Raw genomic sequence first — 19,745 nt, 5'->3', positions numbered from 1 at the left:
GTTACAGCATGATTACCTGTAAATACAATGCAATAAATGCTCAAAATGATGTCTGTCAACCTCAATGCATTTGGCAGTACGTGTAACGATATTCCTCTCGACAGCGAGTAGTTCGTCTTCCGTAATGTTCCCACATGCATTGACAATGTGCTGATGCATATTGTCAGTCGTTGTCGGTGGGTCACGATAGCAAATATCCTTCAACTTTCCCCACAGAAAGAAATCCGGGGATGTCAGATCCGGTGAACGTGCGGGATATGGTACGGTGCTTCGATGAGCAATCCACCTGTCATGAAATATGCTATTCAATACCGCTTCAACTGCATGCGATCTATGTGCCAGACATCCATCATGTTGGAAGTACATCGCCATTCTGTCATGCAGTGAAACATCTTGAAGTAACTTCGGTAGAACATTACGTAGGAAATCAGCATACACTGCATTATTTAGATTGCCATCGATAAAATGGGGGCCAATTATCTTTCCTCCCATAATGCTGCACCATACATTAACTTGCCAAGGTCACTGATGTTCCACTTGTCGCAGCCATCATGGATTTTCCGTTGCCCAGTAGTGCATATTATACCGGTTTACGTTACCGCTGTTGGTGAATAACGCTTCGTCGCTGAATGGAACGTGTGCAAAAAATCTGTCATCGTCCCGTAATTTCTCTTGTGCCCAGTGGCAGAACTCTACACAATGTTCAAAATCGTTGCCATGCAATTCCTGGCGCATAGAAATATGGTACGGGTGCAATCAATGTTGATGTAGAATTCTCAACACCGATGTTTTTGAGATTCCCAATTATTGCTCAATTTGTCTGCTACTGATGTGCGGATTAGCTGCGACAGCAGCTAAAGCACCTACTTGGGCATCATCATTTGTTGCAGGTCGTGGTTGACGTTTCACATGTGGCTGAACACTTCCTGTTTCCTTAAATAACGTAACTATCCGGCGAACGGTCCGGACACTTGGATGATGTCTTCTAGGATACCGAGCAGCATACATAGCACACGCCCGTTGGGCATTTTGCCCACAATAGCTATACATCAACATGATATCGACCTTTTTCAGAATTGGTTAACAGTCCATTTTAACACGGGTAATGTATCACGAAGCAAATACCGTCCGCACTGGCGGAATGTTACGTGATACCACATACTTACACGTTTGTGACTATTACAGCGCCATTTATTACAAAGCAAAAAAAGTGGTCCAACTAAAACATTCATATTTCTTTACGTACTACACGAATATGTAATAAAAAATGGGAGTTCTTATTTTAAAAAATGCAGTTGATATCCGTTTGACCTGTGGCAGCTCCATCTAGTGGGCCAACCATAGCGCCATTTGGTTTCCCCCTTAAAGCTAGGCGAATTTCGTTCTTTGTAGTTTTTTCGTTTGATGCTTATTTCATTGGAGATTTGGCCCGGTTGCTATCAATGGACCACCCTGTATATGCCGACAGAGGTATTTACCGTACATGTGACTTCAGTGTTGCCAGATTGCCAGTCTTTAACATCCATTTACAGCCCGAAATATGCACAGGACAGAATCTCATGAGACACATTTTTGTATTGCCAGTATGTGAAGAATTGTGCTACGAAGTCAGAGTGCACAAATTTTTCTTCACCCTGTATGTGAAAACAGCCATGTTATATACCAACCGAGCCATAATTACTGTGCAACATTGTATGTGAGTTAGGATAACTTACAAGCTGTCTACCTTGATTGAATAGCTACCACCAAATTGAAGAAAACCAAGTTGCTCAACGTGCTGCAAAGAACAACACCTGTGACTTCAGCAGCTGGTTAAATAACTATACTTTTAGGATTTTAACCCCTCCTCCTCTGAAATGCAGGCATGGGCTATTCCTCCAACACATCTTCTCTCCGTCCTCTATCTCCTTACACTAAATTTCTGGTAAACCCCATCCTTGACTATGACCCTCCCATTTTGGGCTTGTTACCTACTTTGCTGTTCATTTCACCACCACTTCTGAAGTTGTGCCCTCCTCCCACTCAAATATCTCCTTATCCTCTCCTTGTCTCCACTTCTTACTCCTCCTTGTCCTCAGACACTGTCCTCTCTCACCTACTCGTCTTCCTGTACTACAGCTCATAAACAGTAAAGTGTTTCTGCAGTTGCATACAGAAAGTGAGAGTGAGAATGAGAATGAGAGTGTGTGTGTGTGTGTGGGGGGGGGGGGGGGCATACACGCACTTGAGCTGGAGAACAAGAGAGAGAATGTTGGTGAAATTTTCTGTGCAGCTATGTGTGTGTAAGCACCATACATAAATCAGTTACAGGTGAGTGGTTACCTTCCTTCATTTTTGTTTATAAAATGTGTACACACTTTATTGCTCCAACTTTTAAATTTAACATTTTGTAATATTGTCCAAACATTCAAACTTTCTTTATAACATTAAATGTGCTTTTCCCTTTCATTTGCAGAATACCCATTGTATTCTTGACATAAGCTTGACTTCAGTGGAGAGACTTCATCGCCACCAAATATACCCCATTGTTCTATTAATAAAATTCAAATCAACAAAACAGATCAAGGAGGTCAAAGATACTAGGTATCCAATGGAAAAGGTTTCAGCAAAAGCAGCGAAAGAAATGTATGAACATGCTTTGAAACTGGAAGTCGAGTATCGACATCTTATCTCAGGTAAGAACTGTAAAATGCCTTTTGTAAAATGGTCTGCACAGTTTTAGTAACAAGATAGAAATACATAATTTACGTGGTGTAGTGATTTATTATACAAAATGTATATCAGAAGAAGGATGAGTTAACTTAAAAGATACAGTTGTCTACAGTGATCAGCTAATGCGCAAGTTCTCCACATGTGAGGAAGCAACTTGTTATTTGTATGACAGTAAGTAGAAAGATAGCAACATGTGTTAGCATGCTGCTTCCAGTATTCAGAGAGGCATGCTGGGTCCCAGATTGAATCTTCCCTGTGGATAACATTTTTAGGTAGTGAATACCGTTCTGGTGCCCATGTGCCACTTCAGCTGAAAAATTTTTGTAAAGGTATGAGGAGATGACAGAAAGGGCATCCAGCCACTCCCCACCTCTGCCACTAACATTGCTAAACCCAGATCAATGTGCTGACCCCATGTATTGTATAAAGCTCAGAAAAAGATGATGATTTCAGGTGACACTGCACTGATTCGTGACTGAGGAAGTGAATATTCGGATATAATTTGCCAAATAGATACAAAAAAATTGAGTAATGCTTACAAAGAACATAAGTTTATTTTAGAACTCATACTGGTGGGAGGTGGAAATAAATTTGTTTTGCTTTTATTGGGTGGAACATAAGCAACAGTCATTGGTGAGGCATCATTCAAATCTGGCAAAGTTGAATAAATTCCATTAAATACAAAAAAATCAAAGCAACTATGTTTTTTGACCAAAGGTGTGCATTTTTAATGAATTGTGGAACTAGAAACATCAATAACATTTTTGAACCCCAAATATGACATTCAGTACTGTCAGTGATGAAAACTAAGAGCTGGAATTGTCTTGATAGACAAGACTGTATACTCACACACTGCCTATGCACATTGTCAGAGTGATTCATCTGATTTTGCACACATTAATTATCTCTTTCCCCTGCAATCCATCCTGCCAAGAGATAGAGATGTGTAAGAAATTGTTGTTTTGAAGTAATTAAAATCTCAAATGGCAGAATTCTATTCCAAGTTTTTCTTTAAACTATGTTCCATGTTACCAGATGTACTTGGAGAAGAATGATGAGAATGTAGAAAAATGACAAAGAAGTGTTTGTCTATGGATCCTATAATGTTCCTACATATGTGATATGCATCTTTTCTAATCATTCACCACTTATTTCTTATAAACTTCTCTTGTGCAGCAATTCATGTGTTGCCTTCTCATATCAAGTGTATTTTATGTTTTATAATTATTTATCCATTATTTTTTCCCATATTTCATCATTAGTCTATTTTATCCTGCAGACTGAACCTTAAACTCTCAAAGCACAAGTCATGTTTGAGTTAATGTAGCTTTGCCTGTGATTATATCAGTCTCACTATTGTTGCTCATATGCTTTGTGAATAAATTTGTTGAATTGTGATGTTACAGCTGTGATTCCAGCTGGTGTGAATGTGGCCTACATGTGCACACAGATCAAGGCAGCAGTGGATCAAGAACAGAATAAGACGCTGTGGGTTCCTTGTGGAACATTGTAGATCTGTGCTTGTCAGATATTGAGAACTGTTACTGATGATGTTCCCTTACGGAATTTTTATCTAGAATAACAGTCAGATTCTGACATGAACATTGTGTTAGTATTTATTGTTTAATAATAATAAATAGGACTCAATAACATTGAGTCGTATTATAAAAACTGTTACCAGTTCTCTTTGAATTCTCATGGATGTGTAGAAGTGATTTTATCATAAAGGACGTAGTAATTTCAGATAAATGCTCTACAATAAGAATAAATTAAGGGTAGAGGAGTATTAACAGTTTCATGTCTGTCATTTGTTTGTGTTGCCATGAACATCTGTATCCTGGTTGCTTTACATTTCTGCATTTTTGCCTATCTGTGGGATGTTAACCTGGTGGTGTCAAACTACCACAAATGCTCTTCTATAATTTGCCCTGTCATTATTCTTGCTCTTTGTTTCCCTTTTATTGCATTAGTGTATATAATTAGACAAATTTCACATCACGAATTGAAGATGTGTGTCACATTAATGTTATCAGTTGTTATTATTAATCCCAACAGCCTCCAAATGATCCACCTCCATTATTTTTGGTGAAGAATACTCATCTAGATTTCAGTGACAGGGTAACAAATGAAGATTACTTTGAGACAGATTGTGCCCAGTTGGACATTTAGTTCAGTAATCAACATTTTTGGGCACTAAATGTCTGTAGCTTCTGTAGCTGTATTATTCATGGATAATTGTTATTGATGTACCATATTCAGTAACATTTAATATTGTCTGCAGTGTATGAAGCTTTAATGCATCATAAATTTTTGGCTTTCAATCAGTAACTGCAATAATTTAATACCTGTGTGGTCAAAATTCTGTGAAAGATGTCTAGATCCAGAGGTTCTCCCAAAAAAAAAAAACAATTCCATTGCAAACTAACGTGACAACCATGTCTTTTGTGTTCATGTTCTGTTGGCTTGTAAAAAACCCATTTCACCATTATTCGATTTCTCAAATCACCCCATGCTGATATGGAAATTTATGCTGGTAAAGACTGCTATGCGTCAGTGGCCCTAGACTGTTATGTGTTCTGTTTGTTTATTTTGTTGTATGTGTTAATGCAGTTGTTAGATTATGAGTACTGTGTGATATTACATTAATAACTCAGTTGTAAGTAGCATAAAACATCTGATTTTATGTGCAGGTTATGTTTTAATATGAGAATTCAGAGAGAACTTTCACTTTTAGTCATTTTTTATCTGTTGTATGTATATATTGTAGACACTGTGTGTGTGTGTGTGTGTGTGTGTGTGTGTGTGTTTGTGTGTGTGTGTGATGAAGCAACATGTAAATGCAATACTCATTCAAAATCTGTTTGAAATGTGTCAGTCAAAGAATTGTTTTAACTGTTTTGTAAGATTGTTCAGTCAAAATCTGTTGCTGTAATAATTTGTCAAAGCATTTTCTCTACGAGAATAGTTTATGGGAAAAAAGCTTACAATGATACAGATTTACTGTTTAATTTCTATCAAGTGATACTGATATTCAGCTGAACTGTACCTGTTTTTGCATAACCTGTTAACAAAGTTTTGTACCTCTTCATTGTACTTCTCTGAGACTTTTTGATGTAACATGAGTCAGAGTTGTTTGAGTAATTTGAAATGATTAACACACAGTAGTGTTAATAGTAACTTTCAGATCTGTCCAAGGACAGCATAAACTATGGCATTTCTTTACAAAGTGCTGACTGCATTAATATGATTACAATAAATTTTGATTCTCGTGCAGGGGATTAATGACAATCTTCCATTGAACTTGCTGTTGTCTTATTACTCCTCCCTTATACAAATGAGTTTTCAAATCCTTTTGGGATTTATAATTTCCTTTTCACCTTTGACAGAAACAGGAGTGGTTCTGCTGTGCTTGGTTGCCACAGTGTTACATTTAAAAAAAGCTGTAGTGGCACTATTTTGATCCGTTTATTGTTCAGATTAGTAAATAATGACATGAGATTCCAAGAAACCTAGAGATTTATAAACATGAAGTACATTCACTCACTCAAGGACGGCACATTGACGGAAAGCCCTTGACCTCTCTGCCTCGAAAATCCACTAGAACTTCAAATTTTACTGATCCTTCATCGGTGAAAGAATAAAACTAAAATTCCTGAGCAAATCCAATCGAGTTCTATTGTTATTGTGAGAACTATGTAGTTTCCCACCTTCAAAATAGTGAGCCTTATTTCTCCCACTGTGATCACATAAAGGTTTTGCATGACATATATTTCAACTGGAGAACTAAAAAATAATCATGATTTCATTGTAAGGTGGAAATTGAAAGAACACCATGGTGGCTACCACGCTACCACTGTGCACTAAGAATATTTCAGGATCAGCCTACTAGAATGCTTCATTCATTACATTCGAGATAAACAGTAGCGACCACTACCTCCTAAAATTAAATATGCATCCAGTCTCCTGAAATGTACAAAGACACTAGAATGGAAGAAAGAAAGTGTAAGAGATATCTTGATCTAACTGTCCATAAGGATTAACCATGAGTTTTTTTTCATTTCACATTATGAGATGCAGGAGATGAGTGACGCATTGGAGTTAACATAAGAATACATGGCAGCATCCTGAAGAGGTCTCACATGGTTATCATAGTGAAGAGTTATTTGAACACATGGTCAGCAGAAAACACTCAAGTCTTCCTGCAGTTATGGCTTTGTTGTAATTTTCTCACCAAACATTTCAAATTGCTTGGACCATTTTGACTTGCACTGTGTTTCATTTTGTTGGCTGTGCACTAGAGAAATTTAAACGGTATTTATGAATCAAGGGAATTTTAGTTTGCATTTTGTACAGTACTTGTTTACATTGTTAATAATTTTTGACTTAAACAGTATTGTGTCTGCTGTGCTTCTTTCCCATTAACAGACAGTAAAAATTAAATCCCAGTGCTCTGTAGTAATTAGTAAACTTATTGTTATCATGGTACTTGTTCCTTTCTTACAAGAAAATTTTTTTATGTCTCAGTAATGACTGCTAGAAAAATATGAATTGTATGTTAATTTGGAAATGTCTCACAGATGGAGAGTGTTATTACTTAAGTAGTTAATTGCAAATAAGATTGTACAGTTTTAATTGGACTTTACAGTTTAATTTGCGGCAATGGTGGATTTTTGTATTTCACTTAGACATTGAAATTTTTGTCTTGATTACTGTTTTGAAATCGCTAACTTCAGTTAAAACTAAGTTGCATAGATTTAGGTTGTATATGCTGGTAATACTGGTTCTGGACCATATGTCATGCCTACGTATTAGGTGAAATGACAGATGATTAGTACAACACAGTGAACAAAGCTGATGGGTTGATGATATATTCAACTATAGCTTGGTATATGTAAATAAGAAAGAAAAGAAACATTTGTAACTATTTACTCAAGCTTCATTTTTGAGAAAGAATTTGATACTAAGAACATTAAAGGGGGTCTATTAATTCCATTTGGCACTCTTTGTCCATGAACCAATACTTCATCAAAAAGATTAGCATAGGATAGACTATGTCACGGCTAAAGAGTTACAATAACTGTGTGGTGTCAGTGGTTGTGTAGTGATGGTCCAATTCACCAGCGCGTGTTTGTCATGGCAGTTTTGTTTGCCATGAAGTTTTTGTTATCAGGTGGTTATAAAATTGTTTTGCCTCTTTTTAAATTAATTTCTTATAGAGCCTTACATGAGTTCTTTGTAACAAATATGCCAAATCAGTTGACTAGTATTTGTCACCAGAGTTCGTTGGTGTCTTTGAATTACAGGCAGCATAAAGAATAATGAATTGTTTACTTACTGAGGAATCAGTAGACAGGTGTTATTTGCCATTTTAAGAATCTGCTATATTTGCAAATATATTTTGAAAGCGTAAACTAGATGCAAACAAATTTATCGCTACATAAGGTTCCCCTGACACTCTTGTAAAAAGCATTTTTTTGTATGTCCTGGATAGATTTGGATTATCTTTCTCTGTGTATGTGTTAATTATTGTTTATTTATTTATTTAATAATCAGGGAAATGAGGTGCAGAAGAGAGGATGAACTGGCCTAAATTATTTTTTTAAAAAATCCTGTTTTTTATAGTACATTGTACAGATAAACAGATTGTACTAATATGCACCAGCAAGCACTTCCATGAGACATTTTTCCCTCCCTGTGATCGTTTCATAAAGTGATGTTCTGTTGAGCATCTTCCACATTTAATTTCATTTTGTATAACTTGCCATGTGATTGTATTTGTTTCTTATGTCATATATAGTTTTCTGTGTAGTGGATTTCACTGTCATTTTTTCAGTTCACTTACCATGTTCAAAACACTTTTCATTCTCATGTGAAATATACCAGCAGGGAGATGTGGTCATTAAATCTGATGACTCACTGACTGGCTGTCACCCAAAACATATCATCAGTTTTGATTTGGGCCATAGAGTATTTCAAAATTCACTCCCTCTAGGAATGAGTATTTTGTAGCAATAGTGGTTTAAAGTAAGACACTTGTTCACAAAACACTAGACAAATATGTGATCACTATCTGCAGTTGACTTTCTAGGTCAATTTCAAATTTTATTTTTGTAGTCAGCTCTTAAACTTTTTACATTCATAAGAGAAATATTGAAAGATAGAAAAAGTGCAATAAGAAAAAATCTATTTGTTTAAACTACACAGTCATCTGAAGTTCCAATTGGACTGTAAACTACTTGCAAACACGTTAAAAAAGAAGAATTTAGTTTGCACTTTGGTAGACTTTCATTGCTTCTCTGTGCACTTTTCTTTCTTTTTTTTCATGTGACAAAATAAAATGTTTGGTGGCTTTGTTTATGTATTCATAACCATTGAGTCAAAGATGGGCAACTGTGATTAGCATTTTAGAATACAGTAGTCTTCAAGTACAACTTGAATGACACTCTTCCAGTTTTTCATTCCTCTTCATATCTGTTGATAGGATCTGATTTTCTATGAAATTACTGTGGGAAAGAAGCCCTTCATCAGTGGCAGCCACGTTTCTTAGTATTATTGTGCACTCAAGTCACGTATTTTACAGGGTGCTCTCTCTTCCTATATTTTTAAAAGAAATGCCGCAATATAATGTTTATAGAGAATCACTTTTAACTTATTTGTGTACGTATTTGATTAACAGATGAAACTGTATATCTTTGTAAATGTAATGTGTGAAATATCTTTCCAACTTAAGGAATATGTTTTAATAATTTTTATGTGTACTTTGACTGAAAATGTATTTTTGTAATGTATTTAACCCTCTTGTGACTTTTAGAAATCAGGGTACTGTCAAACGTGTTTTATTAATGTAAGAAAATTAAGTGTAAAGGAAAAATTATGTATATTGGTGGATAGATCATTTTATGTTGGAAGTTATATTTACAGAGACTGAACAAGAAGCCATATTGGCTCAGAATTTTATTGTGGTGTTTTGTTGCACCTGTACAGATAATTGCCAAGCACAAAATAGTCATGTGGTGTATGTTGGATTTTCTTTCCCTCCTTTTTTTTATAAGCAGTAGATAATTGTGATGTGAAAATAATTTAATTAAACACAGTGTTCAATTGTTAAAGTTGTGGAAAAAATGTAAATTTTAATTGAAATGACCTTAAACATGTCCCTTTTTCAGAATAAAATATTGTGCTTCCCGTTTTAAATTACTATCCTTCACTGAAATTTTAGGAATATAATTGAACCATTCTTCTATTTTGATGTTTTAACAAATATGAGATGTGAATTGCATAATAATGTTCCACTCTTGGTGCTGTAGACATGACTTACCCGAGTACATGTATGCTTAAAGCACAGAGACATTGGAAATATATATGTTACATGCAGAGTAATCAGTTTACATGAGCCAATAAAACTTTATTAACACCAAAAAGTAAATCTACTCAAGGGGTACACTTTGATTTTGATTGGTGTTGAATATGTTGTTGTGTAGAGCAAAATCAGACAGATATGTCCCCCCCTCCCCTACTGTCCATACATCTGTTAAAGGGATAACACACCCCCTAGCAAAAAAAGAATGATTTTATTGCACTCTAAGAAAACACACACACACACACACACACACACACACACACACACACACACACACACACAGAGATAGACAATGAGTTCCAATACTGTGCTGTCTGTGGAAGCATAAATGCAAAATTGATTATAAATGTGTAATTAACTTCAGGCTGGCTGAACAATCACACTAAATATAAGAAATGGCTAAATTTAGTTAATAGAGGAAAAGTAATTGGCCTATATAACACTAGTATTTTTGTGAATGCTAGATGACAGTCAAAGACAATATAACAATTATTGGGAACTTCAGGAGTTGCTCGTCAGTCGTCAACATCAATGGGTACAGAATGAAATAAAAGTTAAAATGCCTTATCACTATCCTGTACCACTCACAAGGGAATGGTCCCTGCCCCCCCCCCCCCCCCCCCTTATGCATACAATTTCAGAATACATAGAAAAGTAATTCTGTTTATTAGTTGTGCACTATTATAGCTTAGGACGCCAAGCTCAGAGGGATGCCAGAGATGCCATAACTGTAAGATTTTTATAAGGACACAAAACAGTTAGCAAAGGCCGCTTGGAGCACCAAGCTGGGGCTGGTACACAGAGCAAAACTTGTACACAGTGTGTATCACAATTATTAGCGAAAACTGACACAGGTGAAAGTGTTCATGGGAGAAAGGAGGGAGGCACCAAATGATACATTGCTTGCACAGTAAAATGTTCTCAAACAGGTCCCGTGTGTATTGTTCACTGTCTTTGATAGTTTGTATAAAACGGCAACTGAGGATGTATTAATGCCAGTATATTCTGTATGCAGAACAAGATTTAATGAGATTTGGAAACTACAGTGACATAATGGAAACTGTGTATGACTGCAGTGACTGAGGTGGTAGTGATTTATAAATACTGTTTACTCTGTTAATTTTCTCTGTGACGGATAAACCGGTAACAATGAAGGGAGGAAAAAATCTCTGAGGCAGTCTTGTTCAATTTGAATTTAATGTTACAGTGTCACAGAGTGTCGAAATGTGTTTAAGAGTTTTATGACAGTATCAGGAAACACTCTAAGGAAGGCATAAGCTGAATGAAACTGAAGAGAATGACCGACACACATGTACTCAACAGTGAGAGCACAGTCTACACAATTGTGCCATGGACAAGGTTGAACACTGTGATTTAAATTCCGACAATATTACTTCTTACCATGTTGGCAGAATCGTAGGCCATTCATGGTGCTGCTGTGTCACTTGTGTGTGTAAATCCACCTTTAGTCAGTGATTGTGTGTTGTATCATAGGGTTGTGTTTGCTGTTAGTAACTGCGATTTCACTTCAAAATGGATACTTTGTTTTTGGGCAGTGTCTTGCCATAAGATGAAGCAGTCAAATGATGATAGAACTTCCACATCAGATTATGTAAGCACAGTAGTGAGGTTGGTATAAGTCAATAACAAGCGCCTAAGTGGTAGCAAAATAGCAGAGGAGACTAAAACGTTTTTTCACAAATATAAGGGACAGCCAATTGAAAATGAAACCGAGAGGAAAAACTAAATAATCTATTTATCATTTCAAAAGTAATTCCCAAAACTGTTGATGCATATATCCCACTGTGAGCAAAGCCAGTATCTTTGAGGAAAATAGTTTTCGGCTGCCTACAGAACCATAATTGTACCCAGGCATGCACTTCTTTGTCCGAAGCAAATTGATGGCCTGAATGTCTTTCTTCTGGGCTCCAAAATATAGGTGAAATGAGATCGGAACTTTACGAAGGATGTGTGAAGCCCACACAGTGAAACTTCTGTGCTGCAGGTTAAACAACCCTGGCAGCGTGTCACTCAGTGCTACCATGAAACTCGATAACAGCTGATTTTGGGAGAGGCCACGTCGTATATTAGCTGTTTTCATATTACAAATTCCATGTTATGCCACACTGGTGGTAAAAGCTTTCAGAAGATCCTAAGGTGATTGACACTGTTGTTGAAACTTCCTGGCAGGTTAAAACTGTGTGCCGGACAGAGACTCAAACTTAGGACCTTTGCCTTTCGCGGGCAAGTGCTCTAACAACTGAGCTACCCAACCATGACTCGTGCCCCGTCCTCACAGCTTTACTTCCACCAGTACCTCGTCTCCTACTTTCCAAACTTCACAGAAGCTCTCCTGCGAACCTTGCAGAACTAGCAATCCTGGAAGAAAGGATATTGCGAAGACATGGCTTACCCAGAGCCTGGGGGATGTTTCCAGAATGAGATTTTCACTCTGCAGCAGAGTGTGCGCTGATATGAAACTTCCTGGCAGATTAAAACTGTTTGCCGGACTGAGACTCGAACTCGGGACCTTTGCCTTTTGTGGGCAAGTGCAAGTGCAGGGCAGCTTCTGTGAAGTTTGGAAAGCATGAGTTGTGCTTGGGTAGCTCAATTGGTAGAGCACTTGCCCACGAAAGGCAAAGGTCCTGACTTCGAGTCTCCATCCGGCACACAGTTTTAATCTGCCAGAAAGTTTCATATCAATGCACACTCCACTGCAGAGTGAAAAGAAGAAGTAGGATCGCATCCTGCTATGTTCTTATATTTTTTCATACATCTTTGTGGTTGTAAAAGATTCTAGGACTTTCTTATTGATGTAATAGAAATATGTACTGCAATACTCAATGTTATTTACATATAACAGAGCTGTTCCTCAGGAATGCATTTGTTCGATTTTGTGACTTCAGTCCGATTAAAAAATGAAAGACTGAATTGCTGTTAGTGAATTGAGCAGCAATGGCTCTTATATTCTTACTTGTCACTAGTATTTGGCTGTTTATTTCTGAAAATGTAGTGATTTCCCAGGGCAGCAGCCTAAGAGCACAGCTTAAATTGCTGCAAGTGAAACAAGCACCAATTATTATTATGTTCTTGCTTATCTCAAATGTTTAGCAGTTTTTCTTAAAAATACCTGTATGTTGTGATTTCTGAGGGTCCACTTACTCGCCTTACTTGCATAAAAGACTTGAGAGCAATCGCCAAATGTCCTGGACGAGTACACATCATAATTGCATGCATGTCAGGAAGAACGGAGTCTGTTGATGATTCATAGCTTCACGAAATAATTTGAAATTAATTTGCTGAATGAGTTTCTTGAGATCAGCTGTATTGGGTATAGATCTACTACACAATAGTAACATATGAAGATCTGTGCCAGACCAAAAATTAAACGGAAGAGCAGAAATTTTGGTGGTGAAAGTGTTATGATTTGGATAGGCTTCTGTGGTAAGGTAAATCACATATTACGTAGCTGAACACTTCACTGAATTCCACGTGAACACTGACTTGCTGGAGATAGAACTGATTAGAATGTATGAAGACCTTTATACCAATTTCCACTCAGAAAACGCAAACACCTTGTTTTGTTACCTGTGTTATGAAAGAAACTACGGAAGTCCGTCATGATTGTTTTTGGCTTATTTGTATTACTACTTTCATAATAAATTCGATACAATAGGCTACATACATTATACAATTACTTTTGAAGAATCCTGCCTTTATACTGATTTCCACTGCTGTACTGTAACAAAAGATCAAAGACAACATTTCAAATAAAGATTCCTCGTATTGCAGTAAACGTCTGCATTGGCAGTTTCCTGTAACAATTCGGGTCACATCCAGTACTTACCTGATCCTGTCAAAAGAACATTCCTGTTAGAAGGCCAGAGAATCGAAAGTCGCCTTCACTTTCTATGGCTACAAAATTATTTACAGTGCTGCTAAAAACGTATATGGTATTATAAGCCTAATATTGGCATATTATTGGAAACAGAGTTTTACTTACTTCAGTCTGTATTTCAGTGAGAAACACTATCATCTCTTGAGTTGATTGTTTTGGAATAAGGAAAGCACAAGGGTCCATCGATGAAAATACAATCACTGTAATTCGCCTTGAGCACTATTCGCCGTAACGAGAGAAAATCTCCAGAATGAATGACTTATTAGTCTGTTTACAATACACAGGGATTATCAGTCATTAAGCCACAATTATTACCCTGTGAAATACGTCTTTATGTATGTGACATTTGAGCGTAAATTATTGTGTTGCTTGATGTTAAATAAATCTTTTTTGTTATTGGGTTCTAACTTTGAAGCAGATATTTATTTATTTGCTTGTTTGTTTAACCTGATCGGATTACGACCCTGAGGCCCCATCTTATTATGTTGTTTAGTGCATGGGATTGAATTCTGCTGGTGATGTAAAAATCTAGTGTTTTCCCCCTGTTTCTGTCAAGACTGAATGGCGTAGCTTATAACATTCTGCATACTCACGTGAGTAGTCACATATTTGATTGTGCAGTTGACTTACCATGTGACTTCATTTGAAGTATAAAATGATCCACTCATTTTTATGTTACGTGACAACACGTTTCTTTCATTCTGTTGCTTACAGAACAAAATCGAATTCAGTCTGTTCTAGTGTCATTGACACACCACATTTAGATGCTAAGTGATCAAAACTGCATTTTTTAGAAACGACTTTCATTTTCATACTAATACCACTCCCCCCCCCCCCTGCCCTTTCCTGAACTCCTGAACCATGGACCTAACCATTGGTGGGAAGGCTTGTGTGCCTCAGCCATACAGGTAGCCTATCGTAGTTGCAACCACAACGGTAGGATATTTGTTGAGACGTCAGACAATAGTGTGGTTTCTGAAGAGGGGCAGCAGCCTTTTCAGTAGTTGCAGGGGCAACAGTCTGGGTGATCAACCGATCTGGCCTTGTAACATTAACCAAAATGGCCTTGTTCTGCCGGTACTGCGAACAGCTGAAAGCAAGGGGAAACAAGAGCTGTAATTTTTCCCGAGGGCATGCAGCTTTACTGTATGGTTAAATGATGATGACGTCCTCTTGGGTAAAATATTCCGGAGGTAAAATAGTCAATAGTCCCCAATTCGGATCTCCGGGCGGGGACTACTCAGGAGGACGTCATTATCAGAAGAAACAAAACTGGCATTCTACGGATCGGAGCATGGGGTGCCAGAGCCCTTAATTGGGTAGGTAGGTTAGAAAATTTAAAAAAGGGAAATGGATAGGTTAAAGTTAAATATAGTGGGAATTAGTGAAGTTCGGTGGCAGGAGGAACAAGACTTCTGATCAGGTGAATACAGGGTTATAAATACAAACTCAAATGGGAGTAATGCAGGTGTAGGTTTAATAATGAATAAAAAATAGGAGCACTGTTAAGTCACTACGAACAGCATAGTGAATGCATTATTGTAGCCAGGATAGACATGAAACCCACATCTCCCACAGTAGTACAAGTTTATATGCCCACTAGCTCCGCAGATGACAGAGAGATTGAAGAAATGTATGATGAGATAAAAGAGATTATTCAGATGGTGAAGTGAGATGAAAATTTAATATTCATGGGGAACTGGAATTCAATAGTAGAAAAAGCAAGAGAAGGAAAAGTAGTATGTGAATATAGAATGGGGGTAAGGAATGTAAGAGGAAGCCACCTGGTAGAATTTTGCACAGAGTATAATTTAATCATTGCTAACACTTGGTTTAAGAATCACGAAAGAAGTCTGTATACTTGGAAGAGGCCCGGAGACACTACATGGTTTCAGATAGTTTATATAATGTGTAAGTCAGAGATTTAGGAACCGGGTTTTAAATTGTAAGAGGGCAGATGTGGACTCTGACCACAACCTATTGGTTATGAATCTCAGATTAAAACTGAAGGAACTGCAAAAAGGTGGGAATTTAAGGAGATGGGGTTTGGATAAACTGAAAGAACCAGAGGTTGTAGAGTGTTTCAGAGAGAGCTTTAGGGAATGATTGACAAGAGTGGGGGAAAGAAATACAGTAGAAGAAGAATGGATGGCTTTGAGAGATGAAATAGTGAAGACAGCAGAGGATCAAGTAGGTAAAAAGACGAGGGCTAGCAGAAATCCTTGGTTAACAGAAGAGATACTGAATTTAATTGATGAAAGGAGAAAACATAAAAATGCAGTAAATGAAGCAGGCAAAAAGGAATACAAACGTCTCAAGAATGAGACTGACAGGAAGTGCAAGATGGCTAAGCAGGGATGGCTAGAGAACAAATGTAAGTATGTAGAGGTATATATCATTAGGGGTAAGATAGATACTGCCTACAGGAAAATTAAAGAGACCTTTAGAGAAAAAGAGAGCCACTTGTATGAATATCAAGAGCTCAGATGGAAAACCAGTTCTAAGCAAGGAAGGGAAAGCAGAAAGGCAGGAAGAGTATACTGAAGTTCTATAGAAGGGCGATGTACTTGAGGGCAATATTATGGAAATGGAAGAGGATGTAGATGAAGATGAAATGGGAGAAGAATTTGACAGAGCACTGAAAAACCTAAGTCAAAACAAGGTTCTGGGAGTAGACAGCATTCCATTAGAACTACTGACAGCCTTGGGAGAGCCAGCCCTGACAAAACTCTACCATCTGGTGACAAAGATGTATCAGACTGGAGAAATACCCTCAGACTTCAAGAACAATATAATAATTCCAATCCCAAAGAAAGCAGGTGTTGACAGGTGTGAAAATTACTGAACTATCAGTTAAATAAGTCACGGCTGCAAAATACTAACACGAATTCTTTACAGACGAATGGAAAAACTGATAGAAGCTGACCTCGGGGAAGATCAGTTTGGATTCTGTAGAAATGTTGGAACATGTGAGGCAATACTGACCCTACGACTTACCTTGGAATATAGATTAAGGAAAGGCAAACCTACATTTCTAGCATTTGTAGACTTAGAGAAAGTTTTTGACAATGTTGACTGGAATACTCTCTTTCACATTCTGAAGGTGGCAAGGGTAAAATACAGGGAGTTGTGGTAGTTACTTGGAAATGAAGCTTGCATGGGATAGAGTAGCATGAAGAGCTGCATCATACCAGTCTCTGGACTGAAGACCACAACAACAACACCAATCTCTGATGCACGGTCATGTCTTTCACAGCACATTAGATTGTGATCCTGATTAAACTATTTGACACATAAACATTTTTGTAAAGTATTTACACCCTTGATTGTGGAGTGATACACCCAAATTCCCTGGCTGTGTCTATAATCTGCTTTTTTTTTTTTTTCTTCTTCAGAGTCTTGTTGTAATCAGAGCTTTATCCACACACTGAAGTCAGCCATCAAGCCACTGAACAATGAGTGCTTTTAGATGGCTGTCTCATAGATCTTCGGCTCTTCCAGTGAGCAATCAGGCCCCGGGAGCCATAAATGCATGTCGTGGACTAGACACAAGCAACAGCTCTACTTTGAGCAGATGTTCACACCCCTGTGTTTCCTCTGGGCACATACCGGTACCAATTTACTCATCCCTTCTGAAATAATGGGAGGGAGCGCGCTAGTCGGAACCTTTCGCTCGATCATCAGTTAATTGCAGCTACTCGACCACTTTTAATTTGCACGTAAGATTACTTGTGATTTTAATAGATGATAAGTGTAATTACTGCTCCAAGGCAACACGGTAACAAATCGAAACTGTATACTCGCCCATTCTGGGTCATGAATCATTCAAAGTCTAACTGCAGCAATTACACTCTCCATCTGAACAGGTTGTGGAAGGCCCAACAGTACCAACCGGCCGGCGTGTCATCCTCTCAGCCCAGGGGTGTCACTGGATGTGGATACGGTGGGGCATCTGGTCAGCACACTGCTGTCCCGGCCGTTGTCAGTGTTTGTGAGTGGAGGCGCTAGTTCTCAGTGAAGTAGCTTCTCAATTTGCCGCACAAAGGCTGAGTGCAGCCCGCTTGCCAACAGCGCTTGGCAGACGGGATAGTCTCCCATCCGAGTGCTAGCCCAGTGTGACAGCGCTTAACTTTGGTGATGTGACGGGAGCCGGTGTTAGCACTTTGGCAAGGCCGTTGGCAGCAATTACCCTGCATGATAAAATAAGTGCAGCAGCCACAGGGAGAAGAGGAAATGAATGAATTTTACGAGTCGAGAGATGTGTGATGTTATTTAGATAATTACAGAATTGAGTTAGATATCTCGACACTATGAACCTATTTATCATTATGATGTTGCACTCTTTCTTACCTGGATACATGCACTGATTTGGTTGGGAAGGGTGTCATAGAGAACGCTGGCACAAAACTATTGTAACAGGTCCTTGATATCCTGGATACTGACTTTGGGATGGAACTGACGTCCGAGTTGGTTCCACACGTGTTCTATCACGGACAGATCTGGGGATCTTGCTGGTCACGGTAGTACCTCAACATCATGCAAACGGTTCATAGAGACATGTGCCACGTATGGACAAGCATTGTCCCATTGAATAATGGCACCACAGTACTGCCGCATGAGAGGTAATAAATGAGGACACAGGATGTCCACGATATATCATTATGCCGTCAGAGTTCTTTCAGTCACTATGAGCTGTGACTGGAAGTCACACCTGGTGACTCGCTACACTGTGGTGGCTGGAGTAACATTGCTTTGCTTTTCCAAAAACTTGGAAGAATGGAACCTGCCACACTCGACAGCGATGGTTTTCTAGGGTAGTGTAGAATTGCAGTTCATCACTGAACATAATCTGATGCCACTCATCAGCAGTCCACGCTTCCTGGTCAGAGCACTATTCCTAATACAACTGTTTGTGTTATGTTGTTAATGGCAGCCTATGCATGATATGGTTCTCTCTGGTCTGGCTGTTACTAAACTCCAAACAGCGGTGCAGGATGACACAGAATATTGCAGGATGCCAATTATTTGTTCTCAGATGACAGGCACAGATGTGAAGATGTTACGATATGCTTGAAGCACAATATGGCGATCCTCCCTTTTGGTGGTCGGATATGGTCAACTGAAGTTTTACTGATGAGTGTGCCTGCCCTCACTTTCCCAAGCAGTGAAACACTGGGCCACTGTCACATCCGAATGCCCCACAAATGTGGGTATTTGACCAGTTGGCCAAACAGAAACCCACAGTAAGCCCCCTTTCAAACTGTGTCATTTGGTTGTATCATTCTGTCATATGATTATGTATCTTCTTCACAGTTATCATTCAACATGTAGCACTGTTCACTCCCCTTATGTAGTGAACCAGGCTTGGTAACAACACTCAACTTGAACAACAGTTCATGCTGAGACGATTCGATAAGCGATACGAAATACCGCAATAAGGATCGCATTACGCACTGCTTATTGGTGCCACACAGGTGCTCCCACTGCACCGATATGACAAGCAATATGGCACGGATCTCTTTTCTGCCTCAGTTGCAATTATGAATTCTCTTCTGAAGAGGACATTATTGTGGGTTATCCTTAAAGTTCAAGGAAGTATTGGCCATGCTGTAAATATCAAACATAGTTTGGCTGTGGCAGTAGAAGAATAAGGAGGGGGGGCACACTTCACACTTTTGATAGACTAATTAATCAAACTGATCAATTAAACCACCCCTCCCCCACCCCACAAAAAACAAAAGACAAACACCTTTCTAACAGGCCCTAAAGGCCCAA

General features: G+C 38.3%; 1 protein-coding gene across 1 annotated transcript in view; it reads left to right on the top strand.

Annotated features, from left to right (window-relative positions):
- The window catches only part of LOC126161721 (disks large homolog 5-like), a 159,534-nt gene extending 154,413 nt beyond the window's left edge, over positions 1-5,121 (top strand). The window contains 2 exon segments of the mRNA XM_049917756.1: positions 2,456-2,675; positions 4,119-5,121. Coding sequence (XP_049773713.1) covers positions 2,456-2,675; positions 4,119-4,225 — 327 coding nt within the window. The 3' untranslated portion in view covers positions 4,226-5,121.
- Positions 5,122-19,745: the final 14,624 nt, after the last annotated feature.

This window comes from Schistocerca cancellata, chromosome 2 (genome assembly GCF_023864275.1).
Source record: "Schistocerca cancellata isolate TAMUIC-IGC-003103 chromosome 2, iqSchCanc2.1, whole genome shotgun sequence".
NCBI lineage: Eukaryota > Metazoa > Arthropoda > Insecta > Orthoptera > Acrididae > Schistocerca > Schistocerca cancellata.
The sequence above is the reverse complement of the archived record's forward strand: the minus strand, read 5'-3'. Positions and strand labels throughout refer to the sequence as shown.